Source organism: Lycium barbarum, chromosome 4 (assembly GCF_019175385.1).
Source record: "Lycium barbarum isolate Lr01 chromosome 4, ASM1917538v2, whole genome shotgun sequence".
Lineage (NCBI taxonomy): Eukaryota > Viridiplantae > Streptophyta > Magnoliopsida > Solanales > Solanaceae > Lycium > Lycium barbarum.
This window is the reverse complement of record NC_083340.1, coordinates 140,102,659-140,118,718: the sequence shown is the minus strand read 5'-3', so window position 1 is coordinate 140,118,718 and position 16,060 is coordinate 140,102,659. Positions and strand designations below refer to the sequence as shown.

The window sequence follows — 16,060 nt, the reverse complement described above, 5'->3', positions numbered from 1 at the left end:
AAATTTTGTAGCTACTTCCTTTTTGTTTTGTTTTGTTTTTTTTTTTTTTTTGTTTTTTGGTGGGGGATGGGATATTCATATATGCCATCCCAATATACTCGTGCCACCTAGCTCTCCCTTTATCATCTTTCATTGTTCTTTGTATATAAGACACTTGTGCTAAAGTGACCTTTTGATCTCAATTCCTTTTCAATTCTCTCTTTTCTTCTGTTGTCTGGCTTTTTCCTTGTTTTCTGATTATGAAAAGAGTGAAAGTTATATATGGATACTCAATGCAAAGAATATTTGTTACGTCTAAGTAATAAATAGTCAGTTACATGTGTTGATTGTTGAAGTGTGTAACCAGTAATTAATCATCTCATCTAAAATTTTAGAACAAATTTTTATTTATTTAATTTTATGTTGAACAGACCTCCTCACGTACACACACGGACTTGATTTTTTTCATGAGCCAAGAACGTGACGGTGATAACTGATAAGACTTGAACAGATAACCTTGCCTGCTCTGATATCATTTAGAAGTATGTGACTATCTCATTTGAAAGTTTAAGTTTTAGAAAGAGCACATATTTATAATTTAATGATGTCTGCAACAACACTTTGACAAGAATCGATAAGTGATGAAAAGACCTTAATTACTGAAATGTCTCTTGATATAAAAATTCTAATATAGTAAAGATAGAAGAAAGGAAAATATAAGTTTGGTTCACATGGAGCTGGTCGTTTTTTATATCGAGTTAGTGAAATAACGCATATCATCAAAGGCGGCTTAAGGCATAGACTATAGTATAAAACTTTGCTATAACCTCCAAAATTGAGCCGCAAGAATTATTCGTAGAAGGTTTTGTGGTTACTTTTCCTTATAGAAAACTTGGAAATTTTTTAGATCAAAGAAAAAAAAATTGTGTTTTATTTGTTTCTTTCCAAATGATTGATGGCTAGGAATAAGGGTAATTGATTTTGACTACCTTAGCACCACAAAATTAGTCAAATTTGAAGTCTCAGAAAGTGAGGCTTGCTATTACTTCCCAGCAAAACTAGTGAATATAGATACCCAACCATTACATTTGTTCTTTGGACTATACAACATGCATATATAGTTAGATATATTGATGCAATGGGATAACAAGTTATCTCGTCTTCTAGACATAGTGATGGATTTAGGATTTTTGAATTATGTATGCTCAGCTATTTTCAATTTAAAAATTGCTACTGAAAGTGGGTTACATGGGTAGAAGATTAGCATGAAGATAGTAGATTAGTATTGTATCCACTTTTTATTTCTCCAAAATGCCCCTAAAAATAACGGGCCGGCCGGTGCTTTAGCCCCATCTATCACGTAGGTCCGTCATTGCCTTATTTGGCTCTAGTTGAAATGTGATCATGTTATATGGGCTTAATTCATGCGAGAGAGTCCGCATTGTAAAATACTTTAAGTTATATAAACTAATAATGTAAAATAATAACAAGTATACTCTCTTTTAGTAAACTTAAGTTATCCTATCAAGCATTATTAGCCAATGCACTTAAAATGTTGAATATAATAATATACCGACTAGAAATGCAAGTGTTCAACTTGACATTTATTATAGTCCAACGAAACCTGGAAGGTGGAAAGTATTCTTATCTTTTCGTCCTTATAGAGGAAGTGAGTTAGGTGCGGATTATATCGTTTTAATTAGATACGTGAATGATTTTCTATTATTTCCATTGAAAAATGGTAAAGAGATTGTATAAGATATCAACTCCAGAAAATAAATCGATCTTTATTAGGGTTAGATGCACATTTTTCGCAATAGGTGCAAATGCACTTTCTACATATTTTTAAAGCTAAAAGAAATTTTAAAATATATTCCCTTTTTACTTTACTGGATTTTTCGTATAAAAAAGTAGGAAATGCACTTAAATTTTGACTGCAATGTATATAGTATACCAACTCAAAATGCAAGTGTTTCAACTTGCATTGACGATACAATCCGACGTCAAAGGCAGTGGCGGACTTAGGATTTTTATCAAGTGGGTTCAATATAAGAAATATATAAATAACACTGTATATACATATATATTTTTTTAAAACAGATTAAATATACATGTATATACAGTGTTATTTTTCAACGAAATGAGTTCATATGAACCCACTTGAAACCACACACGACCGCCCCTGGTCAAAGGTAATTACTTTTTATATCTCTTTTCTTTCTTAACAGTGGAAATTCATAAGATATGATTGGTTTCAGCTATGCGAATGATAGTCTCTCTCAGTAGCTATCTTTTCTTTTTTATTCTTTTCCAATGGAAAGGTTAAAGTTTTAAGAAAAGGACATGCATGTGAAAATTAAGGGAAAGAATAATGTGATATTGCTATTGAATTGGGAGTTTGGAAGAAGCCATTTCTTTTTATGATGAGACAAAAGTGAGGGATATAGATACTCAAGGATATGGTTATAATTATAGGTTATTGGTCACAAGTGAGGGATATTCAAGGATATGGTTATCGACAAAAGACGTCAAAGGTTATTCCAATCAGAGTGTGATGACAAAAACCTTAATTGAAATATATCTTTGATAAAACTTTTAAGAGCAGCTAGTGGGGATCTTTGCGTAAATAGTAGTCAGATTCATTGTTTATTCTTCCTATGTATACATAGATTATGCACCAGTTACATAAATATTATACATTGATTATATATGTATTATTATATCCGTCGGCTATTTTTAGTTTAAGTGGTCACCCACCTAATCGTAATAGTTTGTAATAGTGCTGATGTAAATTCAGCGTATAACAAGTATATAATTAGTGTTATACAATGATTATAAATTGATTATGCATTACATATTGACTAAAATTTGTAATATATGTGTGTGTGTTTTGCCATTGTTGTGGGCTTTGTTAAGCTACTATGTAATGTAACTACATAGCAAAATCACAACTTTTTAATATACTCTCTCCGTTCACTTTTACTTGTCCAGTTGACTTTGCACATCCTCTAAGAAATAATAATTGATGTGGGTATTTTACGACAATATCCGTATTACTTGATGTTTAGTCTTAGATCTTGAAAAATACTCAATATGGGGAATAAGTAATTAGTGCTAAGGGTAAAACATGAAAAATATGTTTTTTCTCTTGATATGTATACTAAAAGTGACAAGTAAAAATAAAAATGTATTTTTCGTATAGAGGACAAGTAAAAGTGAACGGAGTGAGTAATAATAAGGATGGCTAGAAAAAGAAAATCTAAGTTTGGATCATGTTTTACTTCTCAAGAGTCAAACTATGTGAGCTTTGACTAACATTTTAAATTATATTTTTCATCATATTGGCATGAGAATATTACAAGTTGTAGTACTTTTTATGTAGTTTTTAAATATCTAAATTTTAATTGTAAAATATTGAGATGATATAATCCAATTTAACTTCAAAGATTTGTCAAGTTGACTCTTGAGAAGCAAAATTAATGACAACTAATTGAGGTTGGAGGGAGTAGTGGGTCTGTTTGGAAAACCATCTGGTAATTAGAATTGGTGTAATTACTAGGGCAGTAATTTACACAGTCTAGTAATTATGATAGCCTGTTTGTTTGTCACAATGTAATTACAAGCATACTGTTTGGCTGCACATGTGTAATTACACAGTTAGATTAGTTTAAACATAAAAATTAATATTTGACAAATATGTGTCTTTACAAATGATATAATAAATTAGGTTTTTAAGATACATATATTTTCTTAAAAATATATTAATTAATAATCAAATATTTGTAAATAATATTGTAAAAATGATTGTATACATTTTTCAAATTAATAATGTTATAATTTAATTAGTTATAAAGATTAAAAGCACACACATTGAAAGAACATCATGGGCTGGATGTGACAAAAAAGTTAATATTTATACATATAATGTCTAAACATTATTCAAATGTCTGACAAAAAAATAATTTATCAATTGTAAGTAGAAAATGAACAACATACAATGTAAAACAACAAGTTAATAGTACTAAAGAAAATAAATTGAAATCGAAAATATAACCAAAATTCAAAATCCAAAAAAAAAGTTTAACATGATACTTTTATGTCAGATTCCAACATAACATGAAAAAAAGTTCCAACATAACTTAAGTAAATATAATTCAAAATAAAGTGAAAACATATATAAGGCCTCATTTGTTTTCATTAAGATTAAGACATCTGAATCTGAATGCACATCTGAATGATTAAGATGTTGCCTCTAGATCTAAGCACTAAATGATTAAGACTGTTTGTATTTCAACATCTGAATGTGCATAATGTATTTATTTAAACATAATAAATATACAATTCAAATAAAAAAGTAACTAAATATTAGAAAATAAATACAAATTTAATAAAATAAAAATATTATTTGATAAAAAAATGAATAATTATGTTTGCTAGTAATGATGGAGATGTTTGTAGTGGTGATGGATGGGCTTTTTTTGGCGGGGGGGGGGGGGGGGGGGAGGTTGATAGGTGGTGGTGGTGCGGTGGGTCTAAGGATAGGGTGGGTGGAAGGGGATTGGGGGTAAGGGTGGTGAATGGGGTGGGGGTTGGGTGGTGGTGGTGGGTAGGTGGGGGTTAGGGTGGAGTTGGGTGGTGGTGGTGAGTGGGGGGAGAGGGTAGTGTTAGGGGGGATGGGTTTAGGTGCGTGGTGGTGGGTTGGTTGGTTGTGGGGTGGAGGTAAGGTGGGTAGTGTTAGGTAGGTTGGGGTGGTGGTGAGTGGGGGTAGGGTTGGGGGTGGGTGGTGGGTGGTGGGGGTGGCTAGTGTGGGCCGGGTGGAGCTGGTGGTAAAAATTATCCGTACAAAATTCCTCTTAATGATATGAAGACTTTGTTCTAGATCTTAATGATTAAGACATATTCATCAAATCAAATAAGTGCATAGATCTTAATGTAAACAAATGCACTTAATGACCTAAGTCTGACCCATTCAGATTCAGACCTCCATTAAGTGCAAACAAATGAGGCCTAAGTCTATAACCTCATTCAACAATGAAATTCTACTTTTATAACATCACTAGCTATATGTCAAGATTGTTATGACTCATTGTTTCTAATATTAGGAACTGTAGTTTCAAAAACCAGAATAATAACGTAGTTACGCTAAATGAAGAAAATTAAAAAAAATACGAGCAATTATAAGGAATCACAAGAAGTAAAGGTTGGGAAATGAGAAGAAAAAAATGCAAGATTAATAATATAAAAAAATAATTTAAAATGTGAAAATAAAAAAGAAATTAAATAATAAATTAAAATAAAAAGAAAAAGAGAAGAAATTAAAAAGTAACCCTGTAATTATCAGGTGTAATTACATCAAATTCTCAACCTACTCTTGAGAATTGGAGAGTGTAATTATCCCCTCCCAATTACTCCCAATTACATGGTGAACATGTACTTGCCTGACAAACATGTCAAACTGTGTGATTACACTCAATTCCAATTATATGGTGGCGTTCCTGTGTATTAACATTTCTAAGCTTTAATTGATCTCTTTATTGTCGAATACATTTATGATTGGTCCTACAACTGCATAACAACCTTGTAACCAATTTTTTTTCATCAACTGACAGTAGTAATGTTTAGGTATCATTCAACCACACTCACGGTATGAATACTCCTTCCATTCCATAACAATTGAATTTTTGGGGTGTGGAAAACCCTTTAAAAAAATCAATTAATGACATTTACTCAATGGTCACTTCACTAAATTATTCTATGTCTTTTTTCAAACTTTTTTCTTAAAGGTTGAAATAGTGAGTGTTGGGATTTGGAAAAACTATTAAACAGAAGGGTAAATTTGGAAATATTTAATTAATAACCTCTTGGACTTTGAAAAATTCACTTATTTTGGATCAAGAAAAAAGTCTCAAAAATTAATTTATGGAGTAGTGAGGATATTACACAAGTTCGTCATGTTCCTCATCTGAAAAAGAATTTGATCTCCCTGGGTACTCTGGATGAACAAGGCTACAGGTACATGAGCGAAGGAGGAACTATATAGGTGACTAAAGGTTCTTTAGTCATGCTGAAAGGCAAGCTGGAGGATGGCCCTTACACATTGGCAGGAAACACCATTGCTGGCTCTGCAAATGCATCTACAGTGCAATTATCTAATGATGACAATGCAAGATTATGGTACATGAGATTGGGTCATATGAGCGCATGTGGACTGGAGATGTTGACCAATCGTAACCTTTTGAAAGGCGAGAAGATCAGTACACTTGAATTTTGTGACCACTGCGTTCTAGGGAAGCAGAAGAAGGTCAGCTTCAGCACTGGCAAGCACAAGACAGGAGGGGTGCTAGACTACATCCATTCAGATTTATGGGGTCCCTTTAAACTTCCATCGAAGGGTGGAAAGAGGTATCTTCTCACTTTTATTGATGATATCTCACAAAAGGTTTGGGTGCGTTTTTTGAAGGCAAAAAGTGATGCTTTTGAAGCATTTAAAGAGTGGTAGATTTTGGTTGAGAATCAAATGGAGCGAAAAATCAAATATTTTCGCATAGACCATGGCTTGGAGTTTTGCAGTGAAGAGTTTAACAATTTCTGCAAGGTTCATGGAGTCTCAAGACATAGGACTGTCAAGCACACCCCACAATAGAATGGAGTTGCCAAGAGGATGAACAAAATTCTTCTTGAAAAGGCTCGTTGTATGCTTCTACAAGTCAAAACGTCCAAAGTATTTTGGGCTGAAGCAATTCACACTGCTACTCATATTGTCAATCGATCTCCAGCATCAGCGATTGACTATAAGACTTCGAATGAGGTATGGTCAGGTGAACCCTCTAACTATTTATACTTATGAGTATTTGGGTGTCCAGCTTATTATCATGTTAATGAAGGAAAGCTTGAACCAAGGGCTAAGAAGGCCATATTCGTAGGGTATGTGGATGGAGTAAAAGGGTACAAACTTTAGTGTTTGTCTTTACTTAAATTTATAGCTAGTAGAGATGTCACCTTTGATGAATCCTCTATACTTGATCCCTGTAAAGTTTCCGTGAAGTTTGCAGGAAACGAGAACAACGAGCAGGTGGAGCTTCCGGTGGAGCTTACCAAGGAAAAGGATCAAGAAACTCAGGTTAAAGATGAGTCAAAAGATGTAGATGCTGAAGAACTTCCTGTCAATGAACCATACACAATTGCGAAGGGAAGAGAGAAGAGGCAGATACAAAGACCGGAACGCCTTATAAATCAAGCAAACCTGATTGCATATGTGTTTGTAGCTGCAGAAGAAGAGATTAAGGATCTGGGGCCCTCTTTGTATGTTGAAGCAACTTCTTGCCAGGATGTTGCACAATGGCGATTAGCCATGACTGAAGAGATGGAGTCTCGTCACAAGAATCAGACATGGGTCTTAGTGAAAAGGCAAAAGGGGAAGATGACAGTTGGATGCAAATAGGTCTACAGAAAGAAAGAGGGAATTCTTGAAATGGAAGATGCTAGATTCAAGGCGAGATTGGTTGCAAAGGGTTTCAATCAAAAAGAAGGAATTGACTACAATGAGATATTTTATCTGGTCGTGAAGCATAGCTCAATTCGAGTGCTACTAGCATTGGTTGCACAATTCGACTTGGAGGTTCAACAGCTTGATGTCAAAACTGCTTTCTTGCATGGTGATCTAAAAGAGACAATCTATATGGATCAGCTTGAAGGTTTCCTAGCTGAGGGGAAAAAAGATCATGTATGCCAACTGAAAAAGTCTTTGTATGGTTTGAAGCAATCCCCTAGACAATGGTACAAGAGGTTTGATGCATTCATGACTACACATATATTCTCAAGGAGTGCATTTGATAGTTGTGTGTATCATAAGAAGATGTCTGGTAACTCAATGATTTATTTATTGTTGTATGTTGATGATATGCTTATTGCTGCTAACAACATTATAGAGATAAATGCTTTGAAGAAACTGTTGAGTAAGGAATTTGAAATGAAGGATTTGGGAGCTGCAAAGACAATCCTTGGTATGGATATTTCAAGAGAAAACAGTGTTGTACATCTTTCTCGGAAGAGGTACATTGAAAAGGTTCTCGAGAGATTCAATATGCATACGTGCAAGCCTTTAAGTATACTGTTAGCTCATCATTTTAAACTTTCAGAGTTACAAATGCCTCAGTCCGAGGATGAGGTGGAGCATATGTCCAAGGTTCCTTATGCCATCGCAGTTGGTAGCATTATGTATGCTATGGTATGCACATGTCCAGATATTGCTTAATCTGTAAGTGTGGTAAGCAGATACATGTCTAACCCAGGAAAGAAGCATTGGGAAGTTATCAAGTGGATATTGAGATATCTCGAGAGAGCTTCTGATGTTGGTCTGACCTTTCGAAAAGGTGATGGAGGTATTTCAATTATCGGTTATGTGGATTCTGACTATGCAGAGGATCTTGATAGAAGGAGGTCCACAACTGGATACATCTTTACTCTTGTTGGCAGTGCCGTTCGTTGGAAATCGACTCTACAGTCGATTGTCACTTTGTCTACGATAGAAGCAGAATACATGGCAGCAGCGGAGGCGGTGAAAGAAGCTATTTGGTTGAAAGGTTTGGTGGCGGAATTGAGTTTGGTTCAGCAGGAATCAACCCTTAGATGTGATAGTCAGAGTGCTATTCATCTGATTAAAAATCAAAGATTTCATGAGCGCACTAAACACATTGATGTCAGATTTCATTTTATTTGAGATGTTGTTGAAGAGGGAACTATCAAGGTCGTGAAGGTTATCACAGTCGATAACGCTGCAGACATATTGACCAAGATAGTCTCATTCGCTAAGTTTACACACTGCAAGGACTTGGCGCGAGTACGCATTAACTGATGCAACTCCGAGAGAACAGTTGTTAGGTAGAGGTATGTATCCTTGAGTCAGACGATAGCCCTAAAATATGTAAATTCATCGACGATTATAAAATGATATTTTTGTTTGTTAAATACGAGGTATGAATCTAGCCAAACCCCCTACCAGTCCAAGGCGGCTATATAAAAAAATGTTAATATTAGTAATATTATTCAAGTTTAATTATGATTTCTTCAAAATTATCACAATTGTAAGAGTAATGTTTTGTGTTTAATTATTTTTATAAACCGAAAAGACAGAGGACCCGAACTGAAGCACAAAATATATCAAGTCGAAGCCCAAAATAGTGTGGAAATCGGTATGTCTATATATAAATCAAAAAGACGAATAACCTGAATCGAAGCTCAAAATAGATTAAGTCGAAGCGTAAAATAGTGTGGCACCCGGAATCTTAACATCCTGAATCCGCCTCTACATAGAGATGCAAAAGAAAATCATTTTTATCCTATTTACAATATAAATTTCCAAAGAAGGGGGTTGGATTGAACCCCTTGCACGCCTCTGCCTCCGCCCTTGGCTGTTTGTATGTGGCTGTTGAAGCTTCTAGCAAAACATATCATGGCAGAGCATTTAGACTTGCTCCTCTGCAGCACCAGGGCACTTTTTCGTGTTGTCAGTACTCGTATCGTTCCAATTCTTGAGCTCTTCTTCCGAGTCTTCAAGAGCACTGTTAAGGTTTTGCGCCTTGTATTGGTGTCTCATTGAGAAAACTAGGAAAACCAAGAAATTGAGTATTCCGAGCACTGCTAGCGTCCAGTAGAATCCGTCCAGCCTACCGTTATTCAAATTGCTTTTAAGCCAGCTTCCGTTCGTTACCTTATGTACAAGTGACACTAGCAAGCTACTCGTAAAAAATCCCATGGAGAGCGTGGTAAGGAATAGGCCGGTGCTCATAGATTTCATTCCTTCCGGTGCTTCCCTGATGAAAAACTCGAGTTGTCCAACATAGGCGAAAGCTTCACCAGCGCCAACAATGAAGAACTGAGGGACTAACCAAAAAGCACTTATGCTATAGTTGTGTTTTATGGCGTTTTCCCTTCTTTGTTTTTCTACAATAGCTGCAGCTACCATCCCGGCAACAGATAGTGTTAGTCCAATTCCAACCCTTTGAAGGCTTGTGAGTCCTTGGTTATTGCCCGTGATTTTTCTAGCAATAGGTATGGTGACCCTTTCGTTTATGGAAGTAAACAAGAGTATCGAAATAAAGAGAAAAAAGGAAAAGGACCCTGCTGGGACACCAAATTTGCTAACGTTTCGATTCATGAAGGTAGCTTGCTCGATGCTGAAGGTATTCATCTGAGAATAAACCGTCCAAAAGAGTATGCACGTGGACCATATCGGAATCAACTTAAGAACCATTTTCACTTCTTCGACTTGAGTAACCGTTGATACTATCCATGGGTTGTTTCTATTTTCATTTGCAACTGCATAATTATCAAGAATCGCTGCCTTGTCGAAACACCTGTTGATAACAAGAAAATACTGATTAGCTTCTACACGAAAATCAAGAATACACTGCTTCTAATTTGCTATGGTGATTGATTAATTCTTGCTTTCATCCTATAGAAGTTCATTCAGTTAAAATCTTGTTAAAGATGTCAAATTATACAGAACAACTTTTGATTCCAGTGCTTGGCGAAATAATTTAGGTTGGGAAAAAAGTCCCACATGGAAAGTAGAAGCTACTTATAAGGTATTAGATACTCTTCATGATGCCTTTTGGGAAAAACCGTGTGTGCTTGGTTCAAATAGGATGATATCACACCATGTTAAGAATATCTTTCGACTAGTTTAACCCAACAGAATATGCCTATTACCCATTTTTGTCATTCCCTTACCCTATTCACTGGCCCATCCTTCTCAAAATGTTTAAAAGTAAGTGAGAAGACTTGCGCTACCAAAAAAAAACTGAAATTAGCTGCAAACTTCATCACTAATCCGGTGCCAAATTGCTTGTAGCTAACATATTTTTTCTGATAATCCGCTGCTAAATAGGATTAGTAACCGATTTTGCTGTTTAGCAGAATTTGTCCGTCGCTAATCCTGTTTTTTAGTAGTGTTGAGTTAAATATAAATCTCACCTCAGCATTTCTGTATGTGGCACTTTTGCATTGTGATATTCATTCAAGAATCCAGGATCTGAAGGGTGAGAAAGCTTTCTCTTTATCCAGGCCAAGAATAAAACTCTCCATATTGTAGTCAAAGGACTTCCCTCTGGCTTCTTAAATCTGTAAAATTTTGTTCCACCAAGCAATACAGCCACTGCTAGTACCATTGTGCCTGCTGATATTCCATAACCCCAACCCCTTCCAACATTGTCTTGTATATACACTAACACAGTCACTGCAAACAAAGATCCAAGGCTTATGCAGAAGTAGAACCTGTTGAAGAAGTATATCATGGCCTTGTTCTCTTTAGGATTCGACGAATCAAATTGGTCTGATCCAAAACCGGACACGCTTGACTTGATCCCCCCACAACCGAGTGATATGGTGTATAATGCCGCAAATAGGAGAACGAGCTGCTGCCCGCTGGCTTCGATGCAGTGACCTTTTGATCTTGAGTCGCACACGGGCGGCTTCATACTTGGGATGGATGTTGCAAGTGTCAACAGTGTTACTCCCTGGTTATAGACACATACTATGTTAGTTGAATGTTTAACAAGTGTCTTGCTTTGTTACTTAATAAGGCAACTTCACACTTTCAGAAATCTTAAAGACATAATCAAATAAATCAGAAGTATGCTCTCTCTAACAGCTAAAGCCTCTAATTACTTCGTAACGGAAGCTTCCCACTTTCAGAAGTTTTGAAGATATAATAAAATAAATTAGTAATGTGCTTTCTCCGGCGGTTTAAGCATCTAGATGAGATGGCCACACAATTCAGCATAGTATCAAAGCAGGCAGAAGTCTTGTGTTCTGGTCTTAATGTCGTTCATTATTAAAAAGAACTTTCACGTGTTTGTTTCAATGTAAAAGAATCAGAACCACAAATGAGAAAGTGCATTGAAAACATCGTTAAATAAGCTAAAAGTATGCTCTCTCTAATAGTTTAAGCTTACCACAGCAGAGATGCAACCAAAGATTGCAATAGTTGCATAACGACCGAGTTTAGCATCCGCCAAGAAACCACCAAGGAGGGCAAGAAGATTGAGCGTGCCCATGAAATTGGTGACAATGTTGGCAGATTCAGAGGATGGAAGATGTAAATCTCCAACCAAGTAAGTCACCAAATTCATCGATATTCCCATGACACACAGTCTTTCTGATAATTCTGTTCCTGAAACAGAGGAACCAAAAATATTAACATTTTGAGACTATGAAAACATTTTTGTTATGTTCAAGAATAACAAAGTTGATTTCATGGTGCTGGAAAGCATACCTAGGATGAGCCCTGCACCAAGCCATCCTCCAGTACGCGATTTATCGACTGGATTTCCACGATAATCGACTAGAGCTCCATCAGTTGAACCATCTTTTTGAGCATGGTTATGAACAAAACCCTGTGAATGAATGATAGAAAGAAAGATAACATAAGATACCTAAGCGTAAAAACATTTGAATTGTCGAAATGAAGTGATAATAGCTTATTAAAAAAAAAAAAAAAAAAAAAAAAAAGAAGTGATAATAGCTGAGTTTAGCATATTACCATTTTAATGAAATTTTGTCTTCACAAGAGAGAAAGGAGATAGAAGAGGAATGTTAATTTGAGGAATACGGACGGAGGGATGATGTACTTATAAAGAGAAAAAAAAAAAAAAAAAAAAAAAAAAAAGAGAAAAAGAGAAAATGAGTGATTAGGCAAAAGTTGGAAAAGGTAGGCATTAACTACAAAAGAATTTTCATGTTGAATATATCTAGATCAGGAGGTTACTAACTGACTGATTGAATCATTGAAGGATAGTTTGTATGTGGAGGGATCATTATGTGGTCAAAAAGTTAAGAAAGTGCTTCTTATCTCCACAGAACAGCACAATGGGACCAGTCTCTTGGTTATCCCTACTTATTCCTTTTACAAATTACACATGGTTTAATTTGAGGCTTTGATGCTATGTCAAATTGGTAATAACATGTGGAAAGTGAGGAAACTAACTTTATCGTAGGTTGCTCGGACTCTTTAAAAAACGTCAATGGATGCGTATCAAATCGTCCAAAAATAGTAGTATTTTTTGGAGGATCCGACACGGGTGCGATAAGTATTTGGAGAGTCTGCACCTCATAGGTATTCAGAGTAAGGTTAAATTGGAAATTCTGGAATCCCAATAAGAGAATATCCTCATTTAAGCTGATTCATTTTTAATTCATTATTGATGGGATTGGTCTCGCGTGAACTTAAGTAATGCAAGATGAAACTACAACGGATAGATATACGTCACCTCCGTGCCACGAGACAAGTGTGTATCAAGATGAAGCATCATCTTGTCAACAAAAACTTTTCGTGAAGTATTTCTCCACAAGGTATGCCAACTAATCTCCTTTCTTTTTTATGATCGAGAAATCAGTCTAGGGCCAACCCTTAAGACCAACAATAGCTTTATACTTCTCCACTTAAATACCAAAATTACTTTGTATGGCTCAAGACTCGAATATATGACCTAAGTCAGAAGCCCTTGAACTTTTGCCACTTAAACTAAGGCTATGGGTGGAGCGGTGAAACCGTGTCCATCAGTCCATGGCTGTAAATCGTTGCTACGAATGGAATGCCTCCAGCTGTCCGCGGTTGAGCTGAGGGCGTTATGCTGACTAATCTTGAAAATGTAACTGTATCATAGACACTGAATCTCTAAAATTAAAGAAAACTGATTATGTTGCATATTTTTGGATGATTTTTGGTCCACCATCATATGTATTGATTGGTCTATTATTGCATGGTCATCAACTGGGCATCTTTTTTTCCTTTTTCTTGGCCAAAGGTTTTTTGTCTGGATATTCCCTATACCATTCCCAGACCCCCAAGCACTGTACCTGGGTCCATTCTGCTAATTATAGCACACATCACACATGCATAATGCTATCTTTAGTAATCCTGGAAGTAGACACGTTATGGCAGTTTACCAAAAGTACCTGTCCTATTCTTGTTGCCTTTTATTTTTTAAGGGAATACAACAAAAAGAAATTGCTACGAATTTCGGCACTAATCCGTGCTAAAATAAATACTGGCATTGCTAAATAAGATTAGCTATAGAATTTGTGCATAGATAATTACTTTTTGTTTAGTAGTTTGACAATAGTTGAATCTATCATTTTATGTGTTCGTTTGACTGTTCGTGAAGTTAAAGAAAATAAGGGAGATTCTTGAATTCTTATAGCTTAAACTAAAGATGTGTATAATTAATGTACCAAAATTGCTCTTAAATCTGGTTGGGTCTTATACAACACACTATGTATAATATTGAAATTAAAAAGCTACTATCAAATATAGAAATTGATATTCTTTTTAAAACAGATTAAAAAAAAAAGTAAGACAAATAAATTGAAAAAAATATAACGAACTAGTGCATAGGAGTTGGCAATTGCTTCATATAAAAATTGTCTATTATGTAAGTACAGCATAGTCGGCAACTTAAAGATAAAAAAATGGCTATATCGTGCACTAGTTGCGTGGTTCTTTGCTACTTTTATGAGTAATACTGTGTCTTTTGCGACTTCTTATTTATGACAAATTTTAAATCTGATGGTCACCTCAAATGCCACAACTTTTCAAGCTGTTTGCTATTTGTCCAGTATTTTCCTTGTACGTTTAGCAGGGCGGCGTACAAATATATTCAGAATTTAAAGTCTGTGGATGTGCGTATCACCGGGCGATTACTATTGCATAGTGATAAATGGTTTGACTAAGAACTTGGTATAAAACTATAAATATCTGTGTTTAAAAAAAAATCAATTATTTAAATATCTACTATATAGAGATCATGCCCCCAAACCATATGCACTTTAGATTTTGCTTGTATAGCTCCTTGACTAGTGATTACATTACACGTAAAGCTAGGGTCCTAACTGAGCGACTAGTAATCGCATCTATCCACCTCTCCAGACACAATATCTTGAGTACCTATGATGGTGACCACATTTGCTGGCACGTGATGTTTGGACATAGAATCGAGTCTATCTTAGAGTAGTTCTAGCCCAGCATGGTAACTATAAACACTTGAGAGATGACTGAAAATTGTGTATTGTATTGAGTATCAGGTTGAGCTTAAATACAAGTTTTTGTTAGAGTACTTTATGTACTAGGAGACTTGTTGAAACCAAAACTAATTAATTAAGAGATAACTCTGGATTAATAAATAACTCAAGATATCTATCTATGTAAGGGTTAAACATAAAAGATAAATACCAACCCTAGAAGATAAGATCTAGTAAAAAGAAACCATTGTTCCAATAGTAACTGGTCTACTGTCAGATGCAAATCTACGATCTAGAGTGTGTAGGTTCAGAATAAATATGATCTTAATATCTGTTTATATTTTAATTTGTTTTTGCATATGTATGTAAACGTAGTTCTAGCCGAAAGCAATTAATTTTGTTGAGCACGCTGAAACCGCCCAAAATTCGCCTATATCTCTTTTCTGCATTCCTCGTCAATGCTATTTGCATTGTCATCAGGTAAATTAAGTGCTTCCAATCATTATCATTTGTACTCTTCATTCTAACCTCATCCACTACTAAAAAAATCTTGTTTTACCTATGGAATTTACTAAGGGACGTCCAACAATAATTTGTAAAATAAGTTAACTCAAGGTATGAAGGGTCTTGATCGACTAGTGAATTGACTTTTGTCCTAGTCAATGTTTGGTGGTGAACATTGAACCTAGAACCTCTACCTACTATATAATTTGTGGTGAGCTAGACAACCATTTGAACATACAATCACCAGGACCAAAGAATGCCAAGAATTAGATTGCTTGGAAATGTATTACTACTACTAAACTAAATTCTTGGAAATATCATGGAGACATGCCTATCTTGTAACTGTTTTTTTTTTTTTAAGAAAAACAAAAAGAAGAAGAAAAAGGGAAGTGGATTGTAACGTTTTTATAATTGCCTTAAATGTTTTGGCTTTTTGGCCGGTCAATTTAGGATTCTGAGTCAGAAGTGCAAATGAAATTTTGATTGGGACCAAGCAAAACACGTCCCCACAATTGATTCATATTCAGCCAACCAATCGAAGTATAACACATGCATTGGA

At 35.3% G+C, this 16,060-nt stretch overlaps 2 protein-coding genes across 3 annotated transcripts; one reads left to right on the top strand and one right to left on the bottom strand.

The window, feature by feature from the left end:
- The first annotated feature begins 6,040 nt into the window (after positions 1–6,040).
- Positions 6,041–6,478, top strand: LOC132637914 (uncharacterized mitochondrial protein AtMg00300-like). Its single transcript, XM_060354927.1, has one exon. The coding sequence runs from the start codon at positions 6,041–6,043 to the stop codon at positions 6,476–6,478; it is 438 nt and encodes a 145-aa protein (XP_060210910.1).
- Positions 6,479–9,156: 2,678 nt separating this feature from the next.
- LOC132636669 (protein NRT1/ PTR FAMILY 6.4-like) lies at positions 9,157–13,304 on the bottom strand. 2 transcript variants are annotated; one of them, XM_060353637.1, is made up of 5 exons: positions 13,248–13,304; positions 12,254–12,374; positions 11,934–12,151; positions 10,954–11,495; positions 9,157–10,334 (listed from the first exon to the last, which is right to left on the bottom strand). In XM_060353637.1, exons 1-5 carry the CDS (start codon positions 13,287–13,289, stop codon positions 9,443–9,445), a joined length of 1,815 nt encoding a protein of 604 aa, XP_060209620.1. In that variant the 5' UTR covers positions 13,290–13,304; the 3' UTR covers positions 9,157–9,442. The 2 variants fall into 2 exon arrangements, with proteins under 2 accessions (XP_060209620.1, XP_060209621.1); XM_060353638.1 differs by lacking the exon at positions 13,248–13,304 and adding an exon at positions 12,521–12,672.
- Between the last annotated feature and the right edge of the window lie 2,756 nt (positions 13,305–16,060).

What these genes read in the sequence shown, in the direction of transcription:
- LOC132637914 (XM_060354927.1), top strand. Translation starts at nt 6,041, where the DNA reads ATGCTGAAAGGCAAGCTGGAGGATGGCCCTTACACATTGGCAGGAAAC.
- LOC132636669 (XM_060353637.1), bottom strand. Translation starts at nt 13,289, where the DNA reads ATGATGCTTCATCTTGATACACACTTGTCTCGTGGCACGGAG. An exon ending in ACTTGTCTCGTGGCACGGAG is followed by an intron (nt 12,375 to 13,247) that starts GTGACGTATATC and finishes ATTCATTCACAG; the next exon opens with GGTTTTGTTCATAACCATGC. An exon ending in CCACATACAGAAATGCTGAG is followed by an intron (nt 10,335 to 10,953) that starts GTGAGATTTATA and finishes TGTTATCAACAG; the next exon opens with GTGTTTCGACAAGGCAGCGA.